Source organism: Talaromyces rugulosus, chromosome I (genome assembly GCF_013368755.1).
Source record: "Talaromyces rugulosus chromosome I, complete sequence".
Classification (NCBI taxonomy): Eukaryota; Fungi; Ascomycota; class Eurotiomycetes; order Eurotiales; family Trichocomaceae; genus Talaromyces; species Talaromyces rugulosus.
This window is the reverse complement of record NC_049561.1, coordinates 130,442-156,982: the sequence shown is the minus strand read 5'-3', so window position 1 is coordinate 156,982 and position 26,541 is coordinate 130,442. Positions and strand designations below refer to the sequence as shown.

The following is a 26,541-nucleotide window of genomic DNA, read 5'->3' as shown; positions in this document are numbered from 1 at the left end:
TTGGAACTGTGGAATAGTTTCCGTATAGGCATTTCCTTTGGGCGTGGGATGGTGTTTACGAGTATTGTGTCCTATAGTATGTACTTTATTGTACATACATTATATTTTAAAATAGAGCAAATGTAAATCGGATGTCATGCGGGTTTTAATGATCTATGAATGTCCTACTTGATCATCTATCGCTCTAGTTATTTATCAAATTCAAGATGTTGCTGCCGTGTCAAAGGAGCTTTGTTTAAGAAACTTATTTGCAACCTGTCTCGCATATCGTTCGCGAATAAACCACTGTTTCTCTCCGTTAACTACCTCAAACGCGACCTTTCGATCCTCGGCCAATTTTCCCAAGGTCCCTGTAAGCGAGGGCTCAATAGCCAGCTTATATACTTCTGGTTTGACGGCACCATAAAGCTCTCTGGCTATACCTGGTATTGATAGGCTACCCTTGCTTTTGGATGCGCCCAGAGTGGCCTTAGACTTTGACATCGTTAGCGTCTCACAGATCTGGCGTTCGTGATACTCTCTCTGCTTGACTATCTCCTGCATTTTGCGTGGCAAATTGCGGATTATATCGCCATGACCAGGGTATCCTAATTGGCACCCCAAGTCCGCCATGATAGATAGGGATTTGGTGAAGAGGCCAAGGTCCTCGAAAACGGACTGGCCGTGGCCAAGCACATTGTCACCCGTAAACAAGGCGTTCTCCTCATCAAGCTTGAAGCACATGTGATCGTGGGAATGGCCGGGTGTGAAGACTGCTCGAACGGTTGCACCCTCGACTGAGAAAACCTGGCCGTCGTATATCTCCTTTTGATCCCGTGCCGGATTGCTCTTGTAAATTCGATCCGAGTATTCTGGACGATATTCAATGAAGTGGGGAACACCGCCCGTATGATCGCTATGCCAGTGAGTGAGAAGGACATGAGAGATATTGATACTCAGTGATTCCAGCACTTCCTTGATGTGCTGGATCCAGAACTCTTCTCCCTACAAACCCAATGTCAGCAGATGGAGGGTTTGTAACCAGGGAGGTGTTTCGATGTTTTTTTTTTACCTGGCCGGTGTCTATAAGAATTCGAGACCTCCCTGTGCCTACTACGTAGGTGTTTGTTCCCTGCAGCGTCATGATACTGGGATTGCCTCCGAGGACCCTCACTACACGGTTTGAGAGATGCTCAACATCTGGCAGCACGGGAATGCGGCTAGCTTGGGCTTCCAGGTAGTCAGACCATACTGACAGATTTAATTTTGCTAGAGCAGATGGCATTTTCTTTCGCTTTTCGTTTTTTGTATTTCTTTTTTTTGGGAAAAATTGGTGGAGGGACAAAAGATCACAGTAGGCGTTACCAGACCCCGATACACCCTTTCACGCCATATATGTGCACACAGCAATAATGACACATGCTCCTATAGGTTTCTGGATTCCATCATCGGCCTATCAAATACGCTAGTAAAGCCCGCGTATACTATCGTTTTATCCTTCATTCTACTCCTATTCGCAGATAGATCTTTATCTTCCTACGGCTACACCGAGGCTGAGGCCATGTTTGTCAACCTGCTGACGCAATCACTCTGTATTCTGACCTGTCACCGCTCTTTTGCCGGATTAAAATCGGTGAAACTTTGCTTATCACTGCGTCTGTGTACTAACACCTGTTTCATTGACGTGCAATGTCCGTGTTGGTTTTTTGTTTCAGCTCCGAAGACCGAGAATCGGGAGGATCAGATGCACACATAGATTGCAGGACTCAACTCGTGGCAGACAAGATTACGGATTATACGATTTACGTACACTAAATTCTTCTCGGAGCCCGAACAAATATGCATCGAACTTCCCGGAAGAGCTTCCGAGTTAGGCCAGAACTCGCTCAGATCGGACTTTATGAGATCTATAACTGGCCCCCACTTAGGCATCTGCTATAACTGAGTGTTGGACTTCTTTACCACTGGACTAAAAAATGGCGTAACGCTAATGGTAATTGTTTTACTTTGGTCTTCCAGGCGTAAACCACGCACCCTCACTATCATATAGAAATTAAACTATAGCGGAGAATATTGATCTTAATTTATGAATACAACCCTAACCGACAGTATTGGGTTAAGCCAATGAATATTTGAGGTAAGAGAATAAAGAGTCTAGGGACAGAGTTATGTATATGCTCAGCTAGAATTCCAACATGTAAAATCCAGTGTACCTTCGTCGGATGTTCAATTAATATACGATCTTCTTGTTGTGCTTCAAATCCTTTAGATCATCCTTTGTGGCTACACTTATACGAGAGCTCTTTATTTCCGGCCGGGAAAGGAGCTCAGTATACACATCCGCGAATTCCGATGACTTTATTGCCCCTGTTCCCTCAGCCACTGAATCAATCTCCACGCGGGCCCCAAGGTACACCTCATTGAATCGGACGCTGGTTTTCTCGTTGTCACGACAAGCTACATTCGATAGTGAGAACAGAGGACCCTGGGAGATTGCTGGCGCTGCGCGAGCACCGATGTCGCCCTGTGATCCGGTACAGAGGGTGAAGGAGGTTGAGCCCTTCTGCTCTAGCAGATATGGGATGGTTTCACGGTAGGCGACTGCACAATGTTTTAGCTTTTGTTCTTGTTCCATTATGCCATGCTCTAAGGCGGCTTACTAAAGTTCGTTTCGAAGTTGAGAGTTAGGAATCTGCGCAATTCACTGGTACTGAGATCCAGTAATGGAGTCGCGCCATATGCGCCACCAGCTAGTAGACATACATGTTAGCAAAATACAACGGATCCGATGCACCAGAAGTCCTTACCAGCAGCGTAAACGTGTTGGAAGGCAGGCAGCTTCCCAGCCCTGACCTGATTAACAACGCCCTTAACTCCTTCCTCGGATACGATATCAGCCTCAACGATCGTGATGCCGTCTTTCGACGGGACATTCTGGAACAACTTGGCAGCGGAGGCCTGATTCCGTACAATTGCAAGCACGTTGCGTTTGGCTCGCAGGGCTCCGAGGATGGCAGCGATGCCGATATTGCCAGTTGCTCCGACGACTAAGACGGTCTCCATTTTCTTAGCTTTCTTTCTTTTTTCTTGTGTTTTGAAAGTAGTGGTTGTTGAGCTACATGTCCATACGAAACCATCACCCAGCCTCTTATTTATATAATGGCCAACGAGGCACACACATCCATGGAATCTCGAGCCTCGGATGCGTTCCGATGGTTCTGAACATCGACGGAGACTCCGTGCTACAAGCGGCGCAACTTTGTGCCGCGCCGCCGCATCGAGCAGACATCGACAGCCTTCTCCAGGAATCTTTCCGACTTCCACTCTCCCACGCTCAATATCGCGTACAATATACGTAACACGCCATGGAAACGTCCAAGCCTAAGAGGCAGAAGGTTACGACCGCATGCGACCCTTGTCGCAGCAGGAAGGTTTGCACCCCGCCCCGTGCTGGTTCAAACACGCCAGCTAACTCATGCAGGTCAAATGTGATGGGCACCAACCAGGTATAGCCTCTGCCACCCTAAACTAAAACAATTGAAGTGTGGCCATCTACCTCCGTACAAATGACTGCTCACTTCATCCCCGCGCATTTCTGTCGTAAATCAGTTATTTGCATGTACTAATCGGTAATTCCCCCACCCATAGTGTGTGGGCCATGCGAGAAAAGATCTAGAAGCGACACTGCCTGCACATGGACTACTGACTCTTCGCGGATTCCCCATGCTTCCACAGAGTACATTAGACAGCTTGAGGATAGGATCAGACTGTTGGAAGGCCAGAACAGTCGAGGCCACCAAATCCAAGGTAGCAATGGCCGCGATAGTGTTTCGGAAGAATCCATACCACGAACGACAGGTAGACAGATAGCCCCATCCTCAACTTCGCCCAGGTCTATCACATGGCAGACGTCCGTTCCTTGGATGGGACCCTCGTTGTTTAGCACTCCAGGGACAAGTGCAGACTTTCACCCATCAACCTCAGCCACCTCTCTAGAGAGCACGGATTCGATATTCATCTCTAATAATCATTCCGATCATGAAATGATAATAGATGACAGCCACGGTCAGGAGTTCCTCGACGGCCCCGTTCCTAGAAACTTTATGCAAGACTTCGAAAAAGCAATCACAGAGAAGCTTGGTGGAGCACCACAGCCCGCATCAAGTGGTCGAGATCGAAGTCGCGAGAATCTATCCTCGATAGCTCCGAGCTATGGTTCAGGGCAGAAGAATTTGGACCATGGCCTGCCTGCCCGCGACCACGCCGATAGATTGCTTAATTCCTACTGGAATGATGTCCATGTTCTATATCCATTTCTGGACAAACCACAAGTGGAAGAAGACTACAATAAGATCTTCAACCAAGAAAACTCCATACCCGACAAGAATTCGTTTTTATGTTTGCTCAATTGTATATTTGCCATCAGCAGCCAACAAGTTAGACTGGCCGTTCCACACCATGAGCATTTAGCTGCCACCTTTTGCTTGAGAGCACGAGAATTGCTGGACATCAAATCATACTCTATCCGTTCGGTACAGTCATATCTGCTCTTGGCACTGTATTTCCAGAGTATAAGTGATCCTCGTACGTGTTGGATGTTTACCGGACTCGCAATACGCACAGCGCAGATTTTGCAACTTCACGTAATCGAAACAAGTCAACGAGAGCCAGAAAGTCGAACCAGAGATCTGGTCCGCAGAGTCTGGCATGGTTGTGTGCTCATGGATAGAGAAATTTCCATGATGTTTAATCAATCATGTATGATTGATCCAAAGACAGCCGCCGCTATCCCCCTCCCCCTGATGGTGGAAGAAAACATTCAGCTAGGACACGTTCAATCGCACACTACCCAGACGCAACCATCTCGTACTGCTGATTTCTACATCAGCTGTCTAGGGTTATATGATATCTTACATGACATCCTGGTCTATCTCCACTCCAGTAAATCTCAAAGACACTCTAAAAATGGATGCTCTGATTCTGAACATATCTCACCTTCGGACACGAACACTTCCATTGTCGAGCTCGAGGAGAGGCTTTCGAAGTGGGAACAAAACATTCCTAGCCATTACAAAGTTGGACTCCATACTCCATATAATAGCATGAATGGTGTGCTAGCCCGTAGGGCAGTAATTCTTCGTCAGAGGTGCGTCTGTAAATACCCTGCATTATGATTTTTCTAAGTCAAACTAATAATAATTCAAGACATATTCACGCCCACTTACTGTTATTAAGACCTATGCTTCAAAGTTTCATTACCTCTGAGCTTCAAAACAAAGGAGAAGCCCTTCCTGTTGGAAGCCTGCTCTCTCACCGGGTCTCCCTTCAATGTGCAATCGTATGCGTGAAGATGGCTCAAGAAGCTATTGACACTATATACATTAATGAAGGTATAAGTTCAAACGAAATGAGGGATCTGTCTGCATGGTGGTGTAATACAATATTCTTGTATACATCTGCGACAGTACTCATTGCCGCCAGCCTTTGCCCCTCCGTCGTGGCTGAAGTATCAGAAAATTCAGTTTATGATAGCTTTCATAAGGCCATTGCAGTTCTTAGACAGTACACAAACTTTAACTCGTCGATCCTCCGACTGACTACTGCATTACACGTGTTATCATCAATTATACCCAAACATTACTCCAAGCTAAAGCAGGCAGCTGCACAACAAACCGAAACCAGTGCCGATGTCGTTACATCTGGGGACACCTTTACCGCCGCTACATTTCAATACTGGTGTCCAATAAGACCAAATCGTCGTCAACCATCTCCTCTCAGTGATCCTCCTAAGGGGAACTCTACCTCTGAAATAAATAACCACAACCACGTTTCCTCTCCGTCCCTCTCAAATCTGGAGCTGATGTTTGATTCAGACGACTTTTCTTGGCTTACAAAAATACCCTTTTATACTTAAGCAGGTCCAATCTTTTGGGGGGGTGTTTGCGAACTGGTAGGAATAGTTAGTTATGCATTCATAGCTGTGCATTCATTGAGATAGAAGGGATCTTTTTTGGGCACAGACATCAATTGATAGGCCCATGGAAATTACCCTTGCTGAAGCAAAAAGTGCTCTTTACTTTACATACATACGTAGTAGTGAGACAAATGAAGTTTAAAATAGCCTTAGTAATAGACATATGCACAGGCACAAATCAGCTAGGCCGAGTTCGAAAAAGATGAAGTCAACTTTATACTCGGAAATCGCTATGTATGGATTAGACATGGGCCTGGCTGCTCCCGTACTGTCTGTGCATATGTATCTTTCATAGATACTTCGAAAAGTATGCGGCCACTTGATTATAGCCCCTCTCATATTCCCTCAGATTCTCTGGATTGTTCAAGTTTGCTCTAGTGCCCATCCATCCGTGATGCATTGTAGGATATGTTTCTACCTATATTGCGAAATGTTAGCGCGTTTCATCTTCAAATACGCAGAACAACTCAAGAAAAATGTAAATCGAAAAACACGTACAACACCAGGCTTCCCCTCTCCTTCTAGAATGGCTTTATACTCCTTCACTACTTCTGGATCCTCTCCGTTGCTAGCTAGAAGGATATGTGGGATGGATATCTTCTCCGCATCTGCCTTTGCCAAAGCTCTGTGTATCACGAGTTAATATAGCGTCTATATATTGCAGAAAGAACAAACAGCTCGGGTAAAAGATCCTAACTGGGGGGTCACCAACTTACCCTGGATGAACCTGTGCGCTGGTATTATATACTGACTCTGGCCCAGATAATAGCACAGTGACCTTCCCACCCCAACATAACCCCAGGCCTCCCCAGCTAGAAATACCGTCGAACTTTGCTTTTGCATCTATCACTACTGAAGCTAACAGCTCGACGTACGGCCCAAAGGCCATCATCACCTTACCCATGAAAGCATTTTTCAAAGCCGTGTTTTCGGGCCTGCGTGACTGTGAACTCAAAGCTAGATGGTGGAGAAAAGACAACGAGAAAGAGCAACATACGTAGGATTGGCAAACCAAGTATATTGCGCGTACTCGCCCTTGAGAAGGTCTGGCACTAGAACGATGGCATTGAGCGCGGCGGCCAACTAGTAAGTACTCGTGCTGTTAATCTACGACTTCCGATCTTTCCTCCACAAGAAATGAAAATGGGGTAGATATATATACCAGGTCAGCACCTTGCAGAGTCTGATTCGAAGGACCGAATATATCATAGACCTCGACAATAGCCTTCGTAGCGGTAGACTTATCACCGGCGATATCTATATTCGCATAAGTACACCACTACGCCAGAATCACATGAATAAGAAGAAGAGATTCCAATGGAATAGAGACCCAGGCGTCATACAAGTCTTCAATGCAGCAACCTCGACCCAATCTCCCTTCGGCTCGTAGCCTACAGCCATAACCGGCGCAATGGTATTACAGGCCTCGCAAGTCATCTTGTGTGCGTCTCGTTCTTGTTCCTTTGTGCCACTGTTTCGTTTCGGGAAGAAATATTATTTATTGGATGTAGGGACTAAATAGCGCTAGTTGGAACTCTCTTTTTTTTTTTTTTTTTTTTGGCAATGTATACGAATATTAATACGACAAAATAGATAACTAACTAGTTGTTAGTTATGCATGTCAGCTAAGACCAGTGAACCCCAATCTCCGACGGCCCCATTCCTCCCTTCCATACCGACGATGTGCGACGCCGAGACAAGACCATGGAGCTCAGGGAAGCTTACCAACGATGATTCGGCGTTGTGACTCTCCAATGCTCCGATCCATGCGGATTCCGACCTCACGCGGAAGCCCTTCCGGATATGTCGATGCATGTTTGTGCGTGGCCCCGACTTATTCGGAGGCCTTCCGAGAAGCCACTAACCTCTGGCAAGGCTGCCTCAAAAGATGTCGTAAGTCGGAAGATCCATAGGTACAAGTGCCCTTCACCATTTTACGTTGACCTGCATGCCAGCCGCTGGCATAAACAGTAAACAGTAGGATGGCAATTGATGAAAAGGCAACGGCCAGCCAAGAGGTGGTTCAAGGCGCCGAACAACCAGAATCCGTAGCTATCTCAAACGAACGGTCGAAGAAAGTGTTCGAATCTTCAGCAGGCTCCAGAGAAACACCAGGTCCGGCCCAAACAGAGGCCCCTCCAGACGCGAACCCCAAACCGGCGTCAGTGCTGTCCCAGACTATAATAGTAGTCCCGCGATCAAAACGAAGAGGACTTCTAGGCAACCTGACTGTTATTCCCGAAATTGAACGGCCATACAACTACGCAAACAGCACGAAATGGGTCATCACTCTGGTTGTTGCCATATCGAGTGCCGCCGCGCCTCTAGGCAGTGCCATATTCTTCCGTGGGTTTCGTCGCTTCAGACCGTTTAATGTTGGTTACATGCTGATGAATATATATGTATAGCTGCACTTAGTCAACTTTCGCAAGACTTCCACTCGTCACCAACGGTCGTCAATCTCACAGTGGCACTTTATCTGCTGAGCATGTCCATATTCCCGCTCTGGTGGTCTGCCGCGTCAGAGGGGCTAGGCCGCAGGACTGTCTACTTGGTGTCTTTCACGCTGTTCACGATATGGAACATTATCGCCGCTGTGTCTACATCTATGGCTATGCTGGTTGTAATGCGAGTTCTCGGAGGGGGGGCTGCGTCATCTGTTTTGGCCATTGGTGCAGGGACTATCGCGGACATTTGGGAGCCGAAAGAGCGCGGTCGTGCGATGGGAATTTTTATTCTCGGCCCAATGCTGGGCCCTCTGCTGGCACCTATCATTGGTGGTGTGTTGTCGCAGGCCTGGGGATGGCGGAGCACTCAATGGTTTCAGACTATATATGGAGGAGTCTTGCTGCTTGTACTGACATTCTGCCTTCCCGAGACTCTTGCAAGACGAGCCACCCCGGCCGAGCAACAGGCACCTGCAGACAACGTACACAGTTCTGCTGCGCCAACAATTGCACAGAGAGCGAAAAAAGTAATGCTTGTCTTGAAGCGATGTATCATTGATCCGCTGAAGATATTAAGTTATCTCCGCTTCCCTGTGGTCTTTGTCACTGTGTGGCTCTCGAGCGTTACTTTTGGTACTCTCTATATCCTTAATATTGCTGTTCAATGGACTTTTGAGAAGCCGCCTTATAAGTTCTCGGAAATTATAGTCGGGTTGACCTACATCCCAGGATCTTTGGGATACATGGTTGCCGGCATCCTCGGGGGTAGATGGGCGGACGCGATCATGCACCGAGAAGCCCGGGCTGCAGGTCGATATGATGCCTCTGGGAAACTCATTCTCCGGCCGGAAGATCGGATGAGGGAGAATGCGCTTCTTGCAGCTGCGATCTACCCGGCCGCTGTGATTTGGTTTGGATGGACAGCAGAGAAGGGTGTTTTTTGGATCGTCCCACTGATTGCAAACTTCTTCTTCGGGTTTGGAACGATGATCATCTTTGGGACAGCAAATACGATGTAAGTGTTTCACGTCAACCAAGAACTTGCGATATACTAACATAAATTGTAGGCTGACAGAATTCCTCCCTAAGCGCAGCTCGAGTGGCGTTGCCGTGAGTACTTTTGTGCGGACCATCTTCAGCAGCGTTGGTGCGGTCATCGCACAGCCCATCCTTGCAGCCATTGGCGACGGGTGGCTTTTCACAATCCTCGGTATCGTTGGTTGGATCAGCGCATTTTCTGTCGTTTGGGCTATGAAGAAATTTGGACCTAGGTGGCAGAATGAGATGAAACAGAGGGTGGCATAATGTCCGTTGCATAGCTTGGGGCAGGATGAGCGGTGGTGACAGTGTGGTATTTGTCTCTATGTTTGTTTGTGTTAGAAAACTTGGATTTTGGGCTAGGGCAATAAAAATAATCCAGACTTTCGTACTCGTCACCAATGACATTGTTTTTTTGGCATGCTGATGTATCAGGGAACTTTTTATACCCGCCGAAGATACTAGGAAGTCCACTGCGTCCCAACTATTGACTGGACCCGTAATCAACGAATTTGTACCTGAATGAGACGATTGGGCCTAGTTGATGAAGTCTTACAAGGCGTCTAGAGCCATCGTGATCAGATATGGGAATGTTCTCAGCTGTGACCAATCGCCAGTCGATTTCATGCTAGTAACCATATAGATTTACACTGGCACATATTGTATTATAAATTTATTTCATTGACAAAATTTAAGCTCAGTACTAAGTACTTGTTCCATTCTTTAAAAGCAAACCGCAGTCTAGATAAAGAACCTGTTGGTGACCCAAACACTGTCTTAAAAACTATCTATCTATTCTCTTCAATCCATTCTTTGAACTCTCCGATTGTCGAACACTCGAGGAAGAGAGAACTGTTAATGTCTAGCTGTAGCTGCGCCTTGAACTTTTCAACTAGCACAAGTGCCATCAGGGAGTCGACTCCAATCGAGGCCAATTGGGTGCTGTCAGTAAGTTCCGAACTGCCAAGACCTGTCTCTGCAGCAATAAGATCCATTATGTTGGCAATCAAGGCGTTCTCTTCAATCTTGGGATCGGCCACAGGAGCAGGTGCGGGCGTAGGAGGAGGTACAGGCTTTGCTGCTTCCAGCACAGCCGGCGCTGCTGGGGCAACCGCAGTAGCTGGAACAGGAGCAACAACCGTCTTTGGCACAGGCACAGGCTGAATTTCTCTAGCTGGCTGAACAACAGACGCAGTAGGTTTCGTCTCGGTTGGCGCGTGGCCACCTTTGTTGGGCGAAAAGAAACGGTCCATGAGCAGACGCGGGAACTGCCGGAACTTGATCTGTCCAACCATGCCAACGATAATTTCGCCCTGCAGGATATATACATCACCGGTCCAGACCCCCTTTTCGGTAGATGGAATCATCTTGACATAGTTGCGGTAGCTGGCACCGGCTACAAGGGGCTTACCAAAGCGCATGCTCTCCCACCCGGAAGTGACGTAGAAGTAATCCGCAGTATTGGAAGCATCACTGCCGTTGACAATTAGTCCAGCCAAGTGAGCGACACTGTCAATCCAGTGAGGCGGAGTATGCCAGATACCAGCCTCATCGCTGGAGAGCGTTATTTCTGCGGAGGCTTCGTAATCACTGATAATAACCGACTGCATGCCTCGGTATCTGTCTGCGTAATCCACAACATTCTTAAAGAGTGTATAGGCCATGTTCCTAGTCAATCTATTGGCTTTCCCCTGGGATACAAGAGTTTCAAGAGATCGTATCTGGCCAATGACAAGATGTTGAAGCCTCCTCCATTCTTCTTGCCAAACCGCCCCGTCTTCAAATGTGACTACACAGCTACCAAAGGGCTCGGCTGCACGAACACCATCATCGGAAGCGTTGTACAGCTGAACAGGCATTGCACGAGTGGTTAAATCTAATTGTGCCTCTAGCTGTAGGAGTTGCTTGCTACCTCTGGTAGGATTTGCGACCTGTCCCTCGAGAATGATCATATTATTCACACTCATGACGAACTCCTTTGACTTGGGATCAACTTGATCGTGCAAGTATTTGCCAACCGTGAAAGCCATGTCAGCCCAGATAGACTATACAAGTCAGCTAGCCAATAATAAAATGGGGATTTATGGCAGATACACTTACCTGTGTAGCGACCCCATGCCCATTCATCACGTGTCCTTCCATGGCTTCTAAGAAAGCCGGGTCAATCATGTTGGAAAGAGTGCTTATAGAAGCCGTTGATTCGCCAATTGTCTCTGAGAGAATGCCGTGCACCAAGGAGGTCTTCAATTTGACCGACAAAGAAATGTCAGTACTTTTTGAGGAATCTTTTTGCAGATTGTACTTGAGGAGAGCTTTGTCGAGTGTCCACGTGCCGAGATACGGGATCCAGTAGTTTTTCTCGTTCCATTTGTATGACTTGAGCGTAAGAAGATTATGCGCTGTCTCGTAAGGACGGTAGTACTCATTCCACGACACATCAACGCCATTATTGTGCAACCAGGCCAATGAAGAGCCAATTGTGGCGAAGTTATTCACGTCGCGCTGGAGGGATGGTAAGACTCTTTGCGAGGAGAGAATATTCTTCACGAAATGGCCGGTGACAAAATGCGGCCCAAGCTCCATCCAAATTGTATCTGCTTCGACAATGCCGAGCTCTTGTGCGGCATCGAGTGCACCCACAAAATCAACTACTTCTCTTGTTGCCCGCTTGAGATAGCTGGCATTTAATGTTTTCCCGTCAAATATGCATTCAGCCAACAAAGGAGAAATGACTGGGATGTTCGGGGCTTTAAATGTGGCATTTTCAGCTAGACGTTCGAACGGCTCCAAGATAGGATCCATCTGCTTAGAATGGAATGCGAAGGGTACATCAAGCAAAAGACACTTCAACCCCTTGCTCTTCAGATCCATATTAATCTTCTCAATGCTCTCGGTTGGACCACTGATGACAGTGTCATTCTCAGTATTGATGCACGATACTTCATATGTGTTATCAGCCTCGGAAAGCAGGCTCTGAAGTTCTGTGAGAGATGCCCGAACTGCAAGCATCCTGTGCTTGCCTTGCTCGCATGATTTCGTCACCATAGCTGCTCGACAGCCAGCGAGGAAAATACTGTCTACTTCAGAGAGTGTACCAGACGCTACAAAGGCAGCGAATTCTCCCAAACTATGGCCTAGCACAGCCACTGGCTGCACGCCCAAAGCACCCCAGAACCTGATCAATGCTATTTGAATGACCACAATTGACAGCTGAGAGATAATGGGAGATACGTCCGCTGTATCAGAACCCTTTATGTAAGGTACTACTGATGGGAAGCCAAGACCTTCTACCAATCTGTTGAGGCGGTTAACCTCTGCTGTGAATGCCGGATAGTGATTGTACAAGTCGCTACCGATACCGTTGTAAAATGAGCCTTGACCGGTAAAGACGAAAGCGATACCAGGTGACTTCAATGGAATTGCCTCCGTTGAAGGAGCTGCTTCAACTTGTCGAACCAAAAAATTGCGCAGGTCGCTGATACTATTCACACACGAGGATACTCGAAAGGGGTGATGTATACGCCGGGCACACAACGTATACGACAAATCTCCCAGATTAACATTTTCATTTTCATCCAGATATTCAATCAACGCCTCAATATTCATTTTTAGAGAGACCCTGCTCCGAGCGGAAACCGTGATAGGATAAGAAGTACGGGGGTCATGCCCTCTCAATTGCCTCCCCGGGGCATCTTCAAGGAGCAGCGTAGTGTTTCCTCCATGAGCCCCGAAGTTGTTGACAACAGCGTAGCGAGGTCCTTTCGCGGGTTTTGGCCACTCACTCAACTCCAGGTTAAGACCCATGTTGCGTTCTGCCAAATCCTGCGGGATCAAAGGGTTCATCTTTTTCATGCCGATATGCGCCGGAATCAACCCATTCTGATACATCAAGAGCACTTTTATAAGAGAGGCAATACCAGCAGCAGCCTCTCCGTGGCCTATATTAGATTTTACCGCGCCAACCAATAGCTTCTGACTCTTGCGACGCTTCTGAGGTGTAAGCGGCGCAAACACCTCCGCAACAGATCTCGACTCCTCACGATCCCCGACTTGAGTGCCAGTTCCATGAAGCTCGACATAACTCACGTTCAATGGGTCAACACCTGCACTGAACATGACGTTTTCATAGTTCAGCATCTGCGTCGGGGCATGAGGTTGAGTGATGGATGCAGCGTCAGAATTGTGATTAGTCGCTGCAGAAAGAATAACACCCAATATATTATCGTTGTCGGCTTCTGCATCCTCAAGCCGTTTTATGACAACGCAGCCCACTCCATCTGCACGACAGTAACCATCTGCGGCCTCATCCCAGACTTTGCATTGCCCTGTGGTTGACAGAAAATGCCCATTGCCCAGTTGACAGAAATTATCAGGATCAGTGATGACGTTCAAACCTCCAGCAAGCACTGTATCAGCCTCCCCAGCCCACAAAGCAGTGCAGGCCGCGTTCACTGCCGCTAAGGAACTGGAACAGGCAGCGTCTATGTTGAAGCTAGGGCCGCTGAACTTGAAAAAGTACTGGATGCGGCCGTTTGCAAAACCTCTTTCTCCACCTGGTACTGCGTAAGTTCCAATATTCTGGCTTCCATTTAGCTCACGGTAGTCATCACTTGCTTGGCCATAGTATGTGCCAATACGCGTGCGGTTGGTTGATCGAGTACGGTCAGGGGAGTAGCCAGCCATTTCGAGCGCCTCGTATGCAGTAACGAGGGCTAATCGATGCATGGGGTCTGTCTCCAACGCTTCCCTCGGAGACATATTGAAAAATCCCGCGTCGAAAAATCCCGGGTTCTCCATGAAATTCATGAAGGGTGTTGGAGTTGTATTCTCGATCTTACGAGCTGGATCGTAGTGTGTGCTTAGATCAAACCTGTCTGGTGGAACAGTACTGCATGCGTTACGGCCCTCAGCCAGGAGTTGCCAGTACAGCTCGAGGTTATTGGCTCCGCCAGGCAGGCGGCAAGACATGCCTACAATAGCCAACTTCGCTTGTTTCGGGGAGCGTGGAATGGTGGTGTTGAACTCCTGGCTCACCCACTTCACTAGATCCTTCAGTTCAATTTGTGGCGAATCTGGGCTGGCCTCAATTTTTTGGATAATCGCACTCAGTATCAGAGATTTCTTGAAGCTCCAAAGGACACAAGTACTTGGAGCAGGTGGTAGAGTCGATAGAAGGCCGCGAGTAATATTGTCTACATGAATTTTCCGGGTCAGAAGTTGGTCCACAACTTCTGCTGAGAGCTCCTCAAAATTTCGACAAGTGAATGCGTTTCCTGTCTCTGAGGACAGTAGTGGAAGCAATACCCTTGGCGATTCACCATTCACCAATTGTATATTTCCGATAATCGTATCGACATCCACTTGCGAGTATATGTGAGGTGCATGACAAAGGCCATGATGAACAGGAAGTGTAAAGAAATTCGAATATCGGAGAACGTCGGAGTCTTTCAAGCACACTCTGAGTCGTGATGGTGGCCCGCTGATACTCACGGATGTTTTGTCAGAGGCGCTTATAAACACCGAGGTTAGACCTGTATTTGACTATTTTCTGGTTAGCTTATCTATCTCTAAAGGCCTTACGGATATGGTGTAGTCTTACAGTCCTTTGGTTGTAATCGTCAATTTCTGTCTGCACAACATCCTCAGAAAGTCCAGGAACAACATAAGCCCAGCTTTCAGATTCGGGGTCTGCTAGAGGAGCTTCCAGCATTGACGAAATCTCGTAGACGTGGATTCCCAATCTGAACGCTATTCTGATACTTTGCGCTCCAGCTACCGCTAAATCAACAAGTGTTGGCGAAACGGCAACTGCAGACGCAGCCAGGAGGCCACAGCCAAGGCCTGCCAAGGTTGTGCCTGGCTTGTCGAATTCATAGAATATGCCCTCGACTTCGTGGTGGCTAGATAGCGAGCTTAGCGATTTCACACATGCGTAGAGGGCAAGGTTTCCTTACGCGATTATCGATCCGATTTGAAAAACAGCTAGAAAGACGCCTTCCATTGCTCCCCCGAGAGGGCCTTTCCTAAATGCAGTATTGTTTACCAGTGCCAGGAAATCAGTAACCGGCGGTACATGCTTCTGCCATGACCTTGGCAGGAGGGCAACTTCGTCTTTAATGGCATCATTGCTTAATGATAGGAAATAGGCTAGTGTGCTGCATCGTTGGTCCTTGCTGCTTCTGTATAGGCTTCGAAATACGGTGTTTGCTTCAGGGGGAAAGTCGTTGCCGAAGAACAGAATAGTCTGTTTGAGGTCCTTCACGTCATCCATCACCACCACAGAAGTCGATGAAGAACTCATTGTATAAAATGTTTAATAGCAAAGTGAATGTGGAAATATAGGCTGGCAAGTAAAAGCTGACCTTCACAGACTATATCAAGGACTTAAGGAGAAATTGTCCTTCCCTATCTGCCCGGACCAATTCAAATCTTACTACATGGAACACATTCTTCGGTGATGATGGGTGGGTATTGATGTGACAGAACGACTGATCCGATAACTGGAGCGGTCGTAATCGGTTCACCGGTTTGGCGTAGTAACAAAGCTTGTGCCGCATTTCTTGTCAAGTACCGAAGCCCCGGTCGGCTTTCATGGAGAGGAGGGCCTTCACGGCACTTTACCACGCGCTGAACAAGCCACTGCTGGTGGTAGGCCAGATCTCCGATTAATCCCAGTAGTTGCCATAAACACGTCAATACCCCGAGCTTGCAAGAGCCAAGATCCGATGCGGGCGGATACGAAAGACGCCGGTATTTTACACCGAGCAGCTGTTGGGACCAGTTGGCGATCTTTGCTATTTCCGCACCTAACCAAATTTGACCTACTTGAGGCCTGGTATAAGATTCTGATTTTTTTTTTTTAAAGAAATCTTGGTAACCGAGCATCTTGAGGGTAGTAATGGCAACGCAAAAACCTATAATAATTATTGGCGCCGGGTTGTCAGGCCTTGCAGCAGCCCGCCTCCTCACGGATCAAGGTATACCAGTGATAGTATTCGAGCAATCGCAGCCTGACCGGAGTCAGGGCTATGGCCTTACCCTTCGTGACTGGGCTTACAACGCCTTGCTTGAGGAGTTAGGCAATCCCATTGGCGTCAGCGATTTCCAACGGGCCGTTGCAACTGACGGAGCCATTGGACGTACTGGATGGGTTGATCTGACATTTAGAAATAACGGAACCGGTGAGACGCTGTTCAACCCTGATCCGCCAAAGCCAGGTCAACCAAATACGATTTTCAGAGCAAACCGAAGTTTCTTGAGAAATTGGCTGGCGGAGGGAGTCGATGTGCGGTATGAACACAAGCTAGAGGGCTTTCAGGGTGAACCTGGCCATGTCTCAGCCTTTTTTGAGAATGGAGTTGTGCAAGAAGGATCGATTCTTGTAGCTGCAGATGGCGTGCACTCCACCGGTAAACATCTATCTTATTGAACCAAACTCTTAAATTTGTCCATATTCTGATTTCGTATTTTTGAGTGCCAAGTCCGTGGAGTTGCTTTTCCAGGAAACCAGACACTTAATATTCTACCTGTCATATTATTTCATGGGAAGGTCAACATTCCTCGAGCCAAGTATGAGACTGCAGTATCCACTGCTCTCGGGCCCTCGAATGTTGCGGCGGGTGTTGGCGATAGCTTCAACACCTTCATCACAGTCGCTAGTGCGAATAAAGAGGACGTACACCTGGACTGGTCATACTCTCGGGCCCGGCAGGGCGACAATGATCCCCTCTGGATGCCTGACCGCGGGGAGCTGATTAAAGTCCCACAACACCTCCTCAAGGAGATCCGAAGTAGGGATTTGGTTCCTCCATTCTCCACTCTCGTCAACGCCGACGACATTAAGAAAGACAAAGTTTACAATTGGCGGATACGGAGTGTTTACATCAGTCGGGCGCAACTTGACCAAGCTGCAAAGCGTGGCGTGGTTTTCATTGGTGATTCGGTGCACGCGATGCCTATCTTTGGTGGTGAGGGAGGAAACCATGCCATACTGGACGGTGTCGACCTGTTTAGGGCGATCCAGGCAGCGAGTGATGGCAGAGACAAGAACGATCTACGTGCTGGTGAGGTAGAAGTTATAGCGCAGACATTTTACGATACGGCACTGGGAAGGAGTCAGGACGCTGTGAAGCGTTGCGTGCAGCGGTTTTCCGCTTTTCACAGGCCAATACAAGAATGGAAAAAGATAGCTGGGATGTCAAAGACATAGAACCCAGAAAGTAAATGATTACTACAGTACTTGATTCATATAGACTACTAAAAGGTGCCTCTCAACATGCAAACTTCGAAGAACTCGATAAGATGTAGTTTGATTGAGACTTAGGGTTATTTTGGGTTAACCCTAACCCTATAAAGGCCCCAAACTGATGCAAATAGAGACCGGTTCAGGCTAGTTTTTAAGGCTTCCTCGGTATTTTGTAAATTGGATTCCTACAGACTCGGACTTTTACCTTTTTTCTGATAGTCTCGGCGTTGGCCGATACGTTTAGATTCGGATCTTTCTGAGGTTGTTATCCGTAAACATAAGATGAAAACGCCTATGCGAATAATATGCTAGTCCCACCGCATATCTGCTAGTATTTCTCCCGTTCTTTTGACTTCTTCTCTGTCTTTTTTTGTCTCGCCTGCCTTTTGCAGCTCCTCCATTTTCCAGGTCATCTTCTTTCTCTGTTCGAGCTCTATTGGAAACTCGACAACTATCATGTCATCGCCACGTAAGCCCATAAACATTGCCATTGTCGGTGGTGGCTTCGCCGGGCTTGCTCTCTTGATTGGTCTTCAAAAATATCCTCACATCGACGCCCATGTCTACGAATCTCAGGATGAGTTCACGGAGATCGGTGCCGGAGCAGTTCTTGGCCCCAACGCCCAACAGGCCATGTCTCTTATCGACCCGCGCATCCTAGAAGGCTTCCAGCGCCGCGCGATCTTCGGCTTCCAAGAGCCCAACGCGGAGGGCTTTCACTCGTGGGCGACGGTGGTCAAGGGCCAAACACCAGATGTCGACGAGATAGTGATGCATTACAAGCACAAGCTAAAGGATTCGACCATCCACCGTGCGCATTTCATCGATGAGCTGAACAAACTTGTGGAGCCGCATCGGGCGCACTTTGGCAAGCGTCTTTCTGAGGTCCGAGAAGGTACAGGCGGCGACTCGGATCCCATTACGCTAGTGTTCGGTGATGGGAGCACAGCTGAAGCCGACATAGTCATTGGCAGTGATGGGATTCACTCGGTGGTCCGCAAGCACATCCTCGGCGTGAACCACCCAGCCACCAACGCCTTCTTCACCGGGGCCATCGCGTACCGCTGCACAGTGCCGATGGCAAAGGCCAAGGATACCTTAGGTGAGCGTGCCATACAACCGCAGTTTGCGATGAAGTGTGGCAAAGACGGCATGGTGTTCGGCTTCCCCATGTCCAACTTCAGCCTCTACTACATCGCCGTGGTGACGTTCAACAACGCCCCCGTCCCACACGACCAATGGAAGGTGAAGCCCAATGTAAGTGACCTTCGCGCACGCTTCGCCGACTTTGAGGACTTTGTGCGAAAGCAGGTCGAGCTGGTGCCGGATGACAGCTCGACACTGGGCTGGTCCATCTGGGAGATGCCTCCAGCGCCAACATACTTCAATGGCCGCGTGGCGATCGTCGGAGACGCTGCCCACGCCTCGCCGCCATTTCAGGGTGCTGGTGCAGGACAGTCGATCGAGGACGCACTTGTCATGGAACAGCTGCTTGGCAAGTATCTCGATCCGGCCCGCGAGAGCATCCACCCACTCACCACCACGGAAGCCACGTTGATGATCTTCCAGGCCTACGATACGGTGAGGCGCTTTCGTAGCCAGAAGGTTGTCACGACGAGCGCGGAGACTGGGCGCCTCCTGTCCGGCAACGAGCCAGGGGTATCGCTACACGCGAAGGATATCCATGCCCGGCTGACGGACCGGGAACAATGGATCTTTGAGCACGACCAGGTGCAGCAGGTGAAAGATGCGAAGCACGTGTTTGAGGAGGCGGAGCTAGCATTGGCACGAGGATCAAACCGTTTGTAGAGTACATATTATTTGGTAGCTACAGGGTCGTTGTTAGCCTATATACATCAATTTATCAGCTTATGCTTTTTGACCCGGATTCTAGCAAATAGTATAACAAACTTAGGTGATCGACAGCACTCTTATTTTTTATGTATACTATATCGTTCATATTTAGTAAAAATAAATTCGTAACGATTCTATATCGAGAACTGAGAGCGTTGCAACGCAACAGCTTTAATAGTCTTTCATTCCTTCCACTACCTCCCCGTCTCTTATATGCTCAGTAATCCATCCAATGGTCATCATGCTTTTTTGAGTATCTGCAAACTTCTCATGATCGCCCACAAGATGCTCCTTGTACCAAGGATCTTCTTTCATCTTTTTATAGTGTTCCACGCTCTTAAACACGACTTGACTAAAGCAATCAAAGTCCGCCAGATTTAGCATCTGGTGGTCGAAGAGCTGGTTCATGAGAAGACGTGTCTCCGTCGTGTTGTAGATCTAAAATAAGTGAGTAAATTCTAAAAAACGAAACAAACAAAAACCAAAAGATGAAAACACGCAATTAATGTGTACATACTACAGTCCACCGCTTCACGCCGTACTTGACCATCAAGTCCTTGGTCATCGGCGCCGATACGTTCATCATGTGATCTCTGTAGTCGCTCTCGCTCATCCCAGGTCGGCGATAGCCGCAGATGGTCAGACACAGGAACTGGTTCCTTGGATCGCCAGTGGCAGGTGGTGGTGGAGGGTCCAAACTATCAGCCATGTTTTTGTAGAAAGAACCAGAATTCAGCGAACGGTGGGTAATGACAGAGTTGGCATTACAGACAGAGAATATTAGGTATGGCGCCTTGTTATTTGAGGATATAGGGTTACGGCAGTCATCTTCTCGGTATGACCAACATGCCGTGAACTCGGAGTCCGAGCCTAGGACGGGAAGCTGCCATTCTTGTCAATATGGTACACTCGTTATTCGCCAGAGAAATTAATAAAACAAAGGAAAAAGAAATATTAACATTTTGGATAGAGCTGGCTAGATTGATATAGAGACTTGAAAACCTACTGCTCACCAACATGGTAGCAATACGAATACCGTTCAACGAAAAGAAGTAATTGACCATGCACCTCGGTATATTCGGAAAACCGAGAACACACAGCCCTGTATACTTTCTTGGTATAGTATTTTTTTAATTTTTTTTCTGGTTTAATTCCGTAACTGAATGTGTGTATATATATATAAACGTAATATGTCTGTCTACAATTGATATGTACTCTCACACTTGGAATTCGTGCCAGTATAACAAAGTCTACTCATTCGATCGTCATTTCTCTACATACTAGTCAAAATGGCTACCACTCCCTATATTCCCTTTCGTTTGGATGGAAAGGTGGCGCTAGTTACCGGCTCTGGCCGTGGAATTGGCGCTGCAATAGCTATTGAACTTGGCCGTAACGGAGCGAAAGTGGTTGTGAATTATGCCAATGCCCAAGATTCGGCCGAGAAAGTGGTGGCTGAAATCAAGAGTCAAGGCTCAGATGCAGTTGCATTCAAGGCCGATATCAGACAGGTCCCACAGATCACTAAGTTGATGGACGATGCCGTGAAACACTTTGGTGGCCTTGACATTGTGTGCAGCAACTCTGGAGTCGTTAGCTTCGGGCACTTGGGTGATGTGACAGAGGTCCATTTATCCGTTCCCAACCATCTACGAAAATCGAAAAGCTGACAAAAATAGGAGGAATTTGATCGCGTCTTCAGTTTGAATACCCGCGGCCAATTTTTTGTTGCCCGCGAGGCATATCGACACCTCAACGAGGGCGGCCGCATTATCCTCATGTCCTCTAATACATCCAAAGACTTCAGCGTGCCGAAGCACTCCTTGTACTCTGGGTCTAAGGGTGCTATCGACTCCTTTGTGCGAGTGATGTCTAAGGACTGCGGGAGCAAGAAGATTACAGTCAACGCAGTGGCTCCAGGTGGTACGGTCACGGACATGTTTCATGCCGTAGCGCACCATTATATCCCGAATGGCGAGAAATATAGCGTGGAAGAATTGCAACAGGTAAACAACACCTTATCATAGCTGACGAGAGACAATCGCTAACTTGACAAGATGGCTGCACATGCCTCCCCCTTGACGAGGAATGGGTATCCTGTCGATATTGCACGAGTCGTGAGCTTTTTGGCCAGCAAGGAAGGCGAGTGGATCAATGGAAAGATCATCACACTCGATGGAGGTGCGGCTTAAAGTAGACCTAGAATGAAGACATTTCAAGGGTGAAAAATGTAGAGGCACTAGTTGACTGTAACTACGTTAGACGACTTAGGCATACATCAACCATTAACTACATGTATACATGTGAATTTATATATATATATGTAAGTATAGGTAGGTATAGATAACTATTAAATATCTTTAAAGCAACTTCCAGACTCGTTACCACGTTACTTACCAAAGGCATCGACCTTCGTGGATTAACGTTAACTCCGACTATAAAATTCAAATGACCGACGTGACTAGTCGCAATTCCCCTACATTGGTTTTCGCGGCATCGGTAGCCATCTCACAGTGAAATGCCGAGCCGATGGGGTATTGCGAGTCGGAGGTTGGGGACAGGGGATAGTAGGGATTATTTCCTTTAAAATGCTGCTATACGAAGGGCATTACAACATACTATTATCATAGAAATCACTGGGTTGCACGCGTTCCTATTTTTTCTTTCACAAACTCAGCATCATGGCCGACCAAAACGACAAACAGCCCTCCCCCCAAGGTTAGTCAGGTCTCCCTGCCCCAGCCAAACTTACCTGCTCATATAGCTGGCTTAGATGTCCTCGGCTGCCAAGCTGCAGCCTTTGAATGGGCAGAGAGCTTCGATTCCAAAGATTGGGACCGACTATTCAAATGTCTTGCACCCACGCTCCATGTAGGTGTCTATTTCTTCAGACAGAGCCGCTTCTTTTTTGAAAAGGGGCAAGAGACAACAACGAAAGAAAGAAAAAGAAGGTAATAGAAAGAAAACAAATACTAACAGCAATTCTGTTCATGTTATTTAGATCGACTACCGCGCCGTCATGGACAAGTTCTGGGAATCGCTGCCAGCCGAGGACTTCCAGGCTCTAGCCTCTAGCAAGAACTTCCTCGGAGACCCACGTGTTAAGACGCAGCATTTTATCGGGGTCAGCAAATTTGTCCAGGTGGCCGATGATGAGATCACAGGGTACCACCAGATGCGCGTCGCACATCAGAAGTTCAAGGACGAGGAGCAGACTGAGGTGTTGCACAAGGGACACGCCCACGGCCGCGGAAAATTCTGGTATCGCAGGGTAGATGGTGTCTGGAAGTTTGCTGGACTGCAGCCCGAGATTCGTTGGACTGAATATGATTATGGGAAGGTTTTTCAAGCGGATAATGAAGGCTAGAAATGGAATGTTTTCGTTTGAATTAGGTTGGTTTTGATTCTAGGCTAAGTACCACCGAGTTTTGGGTTATAAATTTCCAGCTCAATCGGACCTAAAGTCAACGAGCCCTGAAACTAAATTTAATTAGTAAAGTTTGATTTTTGTTCAGATAGGATAAATAGAGCTAAAAACCATATAGTGGGAAATTTACACACTGGCCTAAATCTACCACTGTTTGGGTCATCTTCGAGCGGGTTTTTTGGTTTGAAAACAACACCTCTAATATCAATTGATATATTTTATATACAGGTAAGAAAAAATCCTGGGAATATGCACATGTGACATGTATTGATGTAGGGACTTTTCTTGGAGCCTGATTGTTATACAGACTCTAAGGATGAATAACGCCCATCCATATTGGTAACGAGCGTGCCTGTAACTTAGAAACTGCTACAAGGGTATCCTTTAATTCAAACTTGTGCGTTATTAACTCGTCCAGCTGCAGCCGGCCATCTCCAAGCCACTCTAAAATCTTGTTTGTGTCGCTTCGCGTACAGCCGCGCGTCCCAACAATCCTCCAGCAGTTGGTCATGATGACAACAACGGGAATTGGGAACAGGCTGGGGTTTCCACCCATGTGGACGATCGTGCCACCGTGAGCCAGCGCCCACATGGCTTGCCAGATATCGGCACCGGAGGGCATGTAATCAAGTATGGCATCCACCCCTTCTGGTGACAGATGACGCAACACTTTCACCAATGCCTTTGTCCTTGGCCAGTCGTCTCCAAGCTCTTCCAAGGCCACGATTTCGGTTGGGACATGGGTCAGATTTGCAACAGCACTCATCCGCTCTGAAGAACGTCCCACAAGAATAATACGACTGATCGGGAAGAATTGGGCCAGCTTCAGAGTTGCCGTGCCCATGCCGCCGGTTGGCGCGGTGATGATGATGGTCGAGCCGGGTTCTAGGTTAGCACACTTCAAGGTGCGCATCGCGTTGGCTACATCATGCACTTTTGCTCCGACATCAAAGCTAACATTATCTGGCAGCTTGTCAACGAGCCAGTGCGGAACCTTGACGTACTCTGCCAGCCCGCCGTCATGATACGTTTCGTAGAGCGGCACCTTGTCTCCAAAACCTCTAAATCCAAGAATTGCAGCTTGGGCACACATCTGCTCGCGGTCCGAGAGGCAGTATTTGCAGTTCAAACAGGACAGGTTTGCATGTACCCTCACGCGATCGCCAACGGCGGCGGTGAGAACGTCGCCCCCGACTGAGACAACCGTACCAGAAACTTCGTGACCAAGTGTAGTTGGGAGAGACATGAATTTGCGCAAGAACGGGTTGAAGATGCCCGGCGCGATGCCTGCGGAGGCGACCTTGATCAGAACATCATGGGGGCCAGGAGCAGGGACCGGAATTGTATCTAGCTGCAGCTCCAGTGAGTTTGCATGTGCTCGCACAGCCAGCATTTTTTTTTTTATAAAAAAATCTAACTACCAATACTTACTTGCTTAGAGTTTCCTGGATATTATGTGTACGCCATGTTCTGGCCTCGCCTGGATACTATACGGAATTTAAGGTACGGCGGTTTCTGGTATTAAAGACCACCATGGTACTGAAAAACCATCACAGAACCATTGTGGCTACCAGAACCCTTACCAACACTCATTCGGGATGCTACGTAGTAGTCTAATGGAGGAGCCTTCACACATCCGAAATACCGACAGAGAAGCTTGCCGAATACCGACGGGTAAGAAGCCAGCGCTGATGTCGGCATATTGGACTGTGCATTCGCCGAGAAACTAAGTTAGAGGGTATGAAGTCGGTCTCGGAGAAACAAGTCACACCGCACCGACATAATTACGAAGTGCTTGTTGATGCGGCTTGGTCGGCCATGAATAAAAGGAATTGGGGCTTCAGCACAGAGATCTGAAATCCACACCACCTATCTCAGCAAAAATGGCCGCCCACGACGACCCCCTTCACCCCGGACCGATCCGCAGCCTCACCAACGCTACAACCCCGTTCCTAGTCCAACTGCAGCATGATACTGACCCCGTTGTCCTGACCAACACCTTCGTCGTGCCCGAGGGAAAGATGGACTACATGATCGCGCTCTGGCGTAAAGACTCCCTGATCATGAAGGCACAGCCAGGCTTCATCTCCGCCCAGCTGTACAAGGGAATCGCGGGCAGCAACATCTTGATCAACGTTGCCGTTTGGGAGTCAACGGCAGATCTCCGCGGTGGATTCATGAGCGAGCCATTCCAGGAGACGCTAAAGGAGTATCCGGACGGGGCTCTCTCCTACCCACAAATACTCCAGAAGGTTGCTGTTAGTAATGTCTGCACGGCTTGAGCGGAAGTGTCTATCAATTCTGGCACTGTTCAAATCTTCTGGGGTATTAGGACAGCGGGTATGGAAGACGAGACTCCAGGGGCTGTGTGTGGCGTTGGCTTCCTTTGTTGCTACAATAGGGCTGGCAACATTTCAGTTTTCCAAATCATATTCTAGTCTTGATATTTAATAAAAGCTTTTTCTATATAACAATTCCTCATAAATAGATTAACATTAATTCCAAAAAAAGGACGCCATTGCTGGACTCACCCTAACAGTAAATCACCCTGAAGTAATAGTCCCTGCAATAGCAAATATTTAGTGTGAGAATCGATCTATCACCAGGGACCTTAGGCATTTTACTTCCCAGCCTAAATTCCATATCGTAGAGAATGCCTATTGTGTGGTGACTGACTTCGGGCAAGGATGAAGAGACATAGCGCGCCTCACAGACGCAAAAATTCTCTCGTGGCTGCGAAGATAAATCTGAGACGAGGCGGTGTCGGGCTTATCAAGTCAATAGCCAGAATATCTATCTCCAATGCGGCCGTTGAAGACTCATTTACAATCTCCTCGAAACATTTCAAAGCTGACAATTGTTGAGGACTGGCATAATGAGGTGCCAAGTGTGTTCAAAATCCTTCGCTGTATTGGTCTAGTAGAGCTGGTGGAACTTTTGATGGCTTCTGTTTTTCTGCCAAGCTGATTCTGTTAGCCCCGACCTAATTATGGCGAATTTACTTCCACTGCAGTTGAACAACGGCGCAGCAGTCCCCTTCTATTAGGCAATGATATGCTTACGAAGATGCTTAAGCTTTACGAGACTCGAGTAAATCTGTTATTGCCCGAGTGATTTTCTTCTTTCCTCGTCCTCTACATCATTTTGAATCTCTGAGTAGTTACACAACTACAATAGTAACGCTGTCATCTACGAGACCTTCCGTTTCCATCCAAATATTGGCTGTTTGCGGACGATAACGTCTTAGCATGAGGGGCTGGAAATCTCCAGTATAGGGTTTCGGATGATCGACATTGGTCATATGGCACACCCCAGATTTACTCCACGGTCCATGTGTTCACGTATAATGTTACCCGTGGTACAGATAGAATTTGCCACTTATGTGCTACATCTACAATACAAAAGCAACGCCAAGTTTTCGCTCAATTTCATCCGCTGATATGATTACTAGGCCATCTATGGGCCCCAAATAGTATATGGATAATAATCAAGTAATCTTAGGTAAGTTGAAGTGGCTGTAACCCTGTCGTCAGCGTTAACGTATGACCTGTGCTGATGGCTCGATCACTTTTCTCCT

General features: G+C 47.6%; 13 protein-coding genes across 13 annotated transcripts; 7 read left to right on the top strand and 6 right to left on the bottom strand.

The window, feature by feature from the left end:
* Nucleotides 1-201: 201 nt before the first annotated feature.
* On the bottom strand, nucleotides 202-1,264 carry TRUGW13939_00039 (uncharacterized protein; the record flags this gene model as incomplete). Its single annotated transcript, XM_035483254.1, has 2 exons — nucleotides 202-984; nucleotides 1,052-1,264. The coding sequence occupies 2 exons, from the start codon at nucleotides 1,262-1,264 to the stop codon at nucleotides 202-204; spliced, it is 996 nt and encodes a 331-aa protein (XP_035339147.1).
* Nucleotides 1,265-2,209: 945 nt separating this feature from the next.
* Nucleotides 2,210-3,042, bottom strand: TRUGW13939_00038 (uncharacterized protein; the record flags this gene model as incomplete). Its single annotated transcript, XM_035483253.1, has 3 exons — nucleotides 2,210-2,580; nucleotides 2,640-2,729; nucleotides 2,787-3,042. 3 exons carry the CDS (start codon nucleotides 3,040-3,042, stop codon nucleotides 2,210-2,212), a joined length of 717 nt encoding a protein of 238 aa, XP_035339146.1.
* A 503-nt stretch (nucleotides 3,043-3,545) lies between these two features.
* TRUGW13939_00037 (uncharacterized protein) lies at nucleotides 3,546-5,893 on the top strand (the record flags this gene model as incomplete). The annotated part of the gene is made up of 3 exons (XM_035483252.1): nucleotides 3,546-3,579; nucleotides 3,628-5,125; nucleotides 5,185-5,893. The coding sequence occupies 3 exons, from the start codon at nucleotides 3,546-3,548 to the stop codon at nucleotides 5,891-5,893; spliced, it is 2,241 nt and encodes a 746-aa protein (XP_035339145.1).
* Nucleotides 5,894-6,242: 349 nt separating this feature from the next.
* TRUGW13939_00036 (uncharacterized protein) lies at nucleotides 6,243-7,390 on the bottom strand (the record flags this gene model as incomplete). The annotated part of the gene is made up of 6 exons (XM_035483251.1): nucleotides 6,243-6,371; nucleotides 6,452-6,578; nucleotides 6,670-6,888; nucleotides 6,951-7,036; nucleotides 7,116-7,210; nucleotides 7,297-7,390. 6 exons carry the CDS (start codon nucleotides 7,388-7,390, stop codon nucleotides 6,243-6,245), a joined length of 750 nt encoding a protein of 249 aa, XP_035339144.1.
* A 545-nt stretch (nucleotides 7,391-7,935) lies between these two features.
* Nucleotides 7,936-9,705, top strand: TRUGW13939_00035 (uncharacterized protein; the record flags this gene model as incomplete). The annotated part of the gene is made up of 3 exons (XM_035483250.1): nucleotides 7,936-8,299; nucleotides 8,362-9,415; nucleotides 9,468-9,705. The coding sequence occupies 3 exons, from the start codon at nucleotides 7,936-7,938 to the stop codon at nucleotides 9,703-9,705; spliced, it is 1,656 nt and encodes a 551-aa protein (XP_035339143.1).
* A 521-nt stretch (nucleotides 9,706-10,226) lies between these two features.
* TRUGW13939_00034 (uncharacterized protein) lies at nucleotides 10,227-15,739 on the bottom strand (the record flags this gene model as incomplete). Its single annotated transcript, XM_035483249.1, has 4 exons — nucleotides 10,227-11,483; nucleotides 11,539-14,979; nucleotides 15,038-15,338; nucleotides 15,393-15,739. 4 exons carry the CDS (start codon nucleotides 15,737-15,739, stop codon nucleotides 10,227-10,229), a joined length of 5,346 nt encoding a protein of 1,781 aa, XP_035339142.1.
* A 597-nt stretch (nucleotides 15,740-16,336) lies between these two features.
* On the top strand, nucleotides 16,337-17,647 carry TRUGW13939_00033 (uncharacterized protein; the record flags this gene model as incomplete). Its single annotated transcript, XM_035483248.1, has 2 exons — nucleotides 16,337-16,847; nucleotides 16,920-17,647. 2 exons carry the CDS (start codon nucleotides 16,337-16,339, stop codon nucleotides 17,645-17,647), a joined length of 1,239 nt encoding a protein of 412 aa, XP_035339141.1.
* Nucleotides 17,648-18,139: 492 nt separating this feature from the next.
* TRUGW13939_00032 (uncharacterized protein) lies at nucleotides 18,140-19,492 on the top strand (the record flags this gene model as incomplete). The annotated part of the gene is made up of 1 exon (XM_035483247.1): nucleotides 18,140-19,492. One exon carries the CDS (start codon nucleotides 18,140-18,142, stop codon nucleotides 19,490-19,492), a length of 1,353 nt encoding a protein of 450 aa, XP_035339140.1.
* A 216-nt stretch (nucleotides 19,493-19,708) lies between these two features.
* Nucleotides 19,709-20,246, bottom strand: TRUGW13939_00031 (uncharacterized protein; the record flags this gene model as incomplete). Its single annotated transcript, XM_035483246.1, has 2 exons — nucleotides 19,709-19,975; nucleotides 20,055-20,246. 2 exons carry the CDS (start codon nucleotides 20,244-20,246, stop codon nucleotides 19,709-19,711), a joined length of 459 nt encoding a protein of 152 aa, XP_035339139.1.
* Nucleotides 20,247-20,826: 580 nt separating this feature from the next.
* TRUGW13939_00030 (uncharacterized protein) lies at nucleotides 20,827-21,729 on the top strand (the record flags this gene model as incomplete). The annotated part of the gene is made up of 3 exons (XM_035483245.1): nucleotides 20,827-21,162; nucleotides 21,217-21,543; nucleotides 21,595-21,729. The coding sequence occupies 3 exons, from the start codon at nucleotides 20,827-20,829 to the stop codon at nucleotides 21,727-21,729; spliced, it is 798 nt and encodes a 265-aa protein (XP_035339138.1).
* Nucleotides 21,730-22,218: 489 nt separating this feature from the next.
* Nucleotides 22,219-22,904, top strand: TRUGW13939_00029 (uncharacterized protein; the record flags this gene model as incomplete). The annotated part of the gene is made up of 3 exons (XM_035483244.1): nucleotides 22,219-22,255; nucleotides 22,311-22,408; nucleotides 22,539-22,904. 3 exons carry the CDS (start codon nucleotides 22,219-22,221, stop codon nucleotides 22,902-22,904), a joined length of 501 nt encoding a protein of 166 aa, XP_035339137.1.
* Nucleotides 22,905-23,274: 370 nt separating this feature from the next.
* TRUGW13939_00028 (uncharacterized protein) lies at nucleotides 23,275-24,357 on the bottom strand (the record flags this gene model as incomplete). The annotated part of the gene is made up of 1 exon (XM_035483243.1): nucleotides 23,275-24,357. One exon carries the CDS (start codon nucleotides 24,355-24,357, stop codon nucleotides 23,275-23,277), a length of 1,083 nt encoding a protein of 360 aa, XP_035339136.1.
* A 490-nt stretch (nucleotides 24,358-24,847) lies between these two features.
* TRUGW13939_00027 (uncharacterized protein) lies at nucleotides 24,848-25,246 on the top strand (the record flags this gene model as incomplete). Its single annotated transcript, XM_035483242.1, has 1 exon — nucleotides 24,848-25,246. One exon carries the CDS (start codon nucleotides 24,848-24,850, stop codon nucleotides 25,244-25,246), a length of 399 nt encoding a protein of 132 aa, XP_035339135.1.
* Nucleotides 25,247-26,541: the final 1,295 nt, after the last annotated feature.